At 52.0% G+C, this 1,380-nt stretch overlaps 1 protein-coding gene across 1 annotated transcript in view; it reads right to left on the bottom strand.

The window, feature by feature from the left end:
• RAPGEF1 (Rap guanine nucleotide exchange factor (GEF) 1) overlaps positions 1-1,380 on the bottom strand; it is an 84,928-nt gene that overhangs the window by 4,969 nt on the left and 78,579 nt on the right. Inside the window, exon 14 of the mRNA XM_009582687.1 lies at positions 869-953. Within this exon, the coding sequence (XP_009580982.1) occupies positions 869-953 (85 nt within the window). The remainder of the gene's footprint in view (positions 1-868; positions 954-1,380) is intronic.

Genomic DNA, 1,380 nt, shown 5'->3' with positions numbered 1-1,380 from the left:
CCCCCCCAGCCAGTATTTTCACTGACAACCGCTCTGCAGTGAGATTTGTCGTGTCCTTGGCTGCGCTGATCCCAGCAGGAGCAAGGGGAGCGGCGGCTCTGCTGCAGATGGCAGTGATGAGCCGCGACGCAGGACAAGGTGACGTCAGGCTCCCTTTGACGTGCATGTACAGGACCAAAGCCCACGAGGCCTTTGCACTGCCTGAACCAAGACACTGACCCGCTCAGCTGATGGCAAAGGGAGCCACGGGAACAGAGCCAAGGGGAAGGAACTGCAGGCAGCGTGCTCAATAAGAAGCCTTCTCCATACTCTGCCAGGAATGCTAATGCTCACCCTGCCACATAGGGGCCCTTGCCTCGTTAGCAGTTACAAGCTCAGTTCAGAACTGGGAGGCCAAGAGGACATTATCTTCTGTGCTGCATTTCTTGTAATAAGAGAGAGAATAGGTCTTGATGGTTTAGTGATCTCTACTATCAAACTACACCTGCCCAAACAGGCAATCCCCACGGCCCGTCCAGAAGGCAGAAGGTGGTGTGATCCCCATTCTACAAACGGGATGTCCCAAACAAATGACCAATTCCCCAGTGGTGTACAGAAAATCTGAACTGCTCTTCTCCCCTGCCAGGGCCCTCAGGAGACTCCTCTCAGGTCCAGTACTCCACCCTGCCTGGACCTGCCCTGCAGCATTTCCCATTTGCAGTGTGCAGAGGTGAAGGAAGTCCTGCTTGGGACACCTCCAGGGCAAGCACATTACTGACCATGTTGTCAGCAGGCTTTTGACCAAACAACTTGCCACCAACTCCCTCCACGATGACTGCTCAGCTCTGACTCCTGGTGGGGGTGAGCTGCCACTCATGCGAAAGGATATCTGTACTGCAGCTTCTTGATGAGCTCTTCAGGGGTAATAAATGTCCTGTATGTAGTCAGAAAGGCTTCACAGTACAGCACCAGATCTACAGAGAAAAACAAGAAAGCCTCAGTCAACTCTGCTTTCAGAAAAAGGAAGCTTCTTGTAAGGTTGAATCCAGTCTCACAGGAAGAGGACATGGACACATTTTGACACAAATGGACTTTACAGAAATGCTGTGCTGTTGTTTCTTACCAGCAGATGGACCCTACGGCACAAGAGCAACAGCGAAACTGCCCTGTCCCCACCAGCCTGGCTCCCATTTGCAGCACTCGGGCTTGCTGCTTCGCTTACGGGACCAGCAAAGGGGTCAGTGAAAAACACCTGTTTGTGGGACAGGAACTTTCAACAATGGGTCACGGAAAAATGTGGTTTAGACCTTGGGGATACTTTAAAGAGAATATCTGATGGTGAGAGATGGGTGCCTGTTCTCTGTCTTTACTGCTTAGGCAGCACAGAGCCTTGCAGAAAGA

Source organism: Fulmarus glacialis, unplaced genomic scaffold (assembly GCF_000690835.1).
Source record: "Fulmarus glacialis isolate BGI_N327 unplaced genomic scaffold, ASM69083v1 scaffold2168, whole genome shotgun sequence".
NCBI lineage: Eukaryota > Metazoa > Chordata > Aves > Procellariiformes > Procellariidae > Fulmarus > Fulmarus glacialis.
This window is presented reverse-complemented; position numbering and strand designations above follow the sequence as displayed.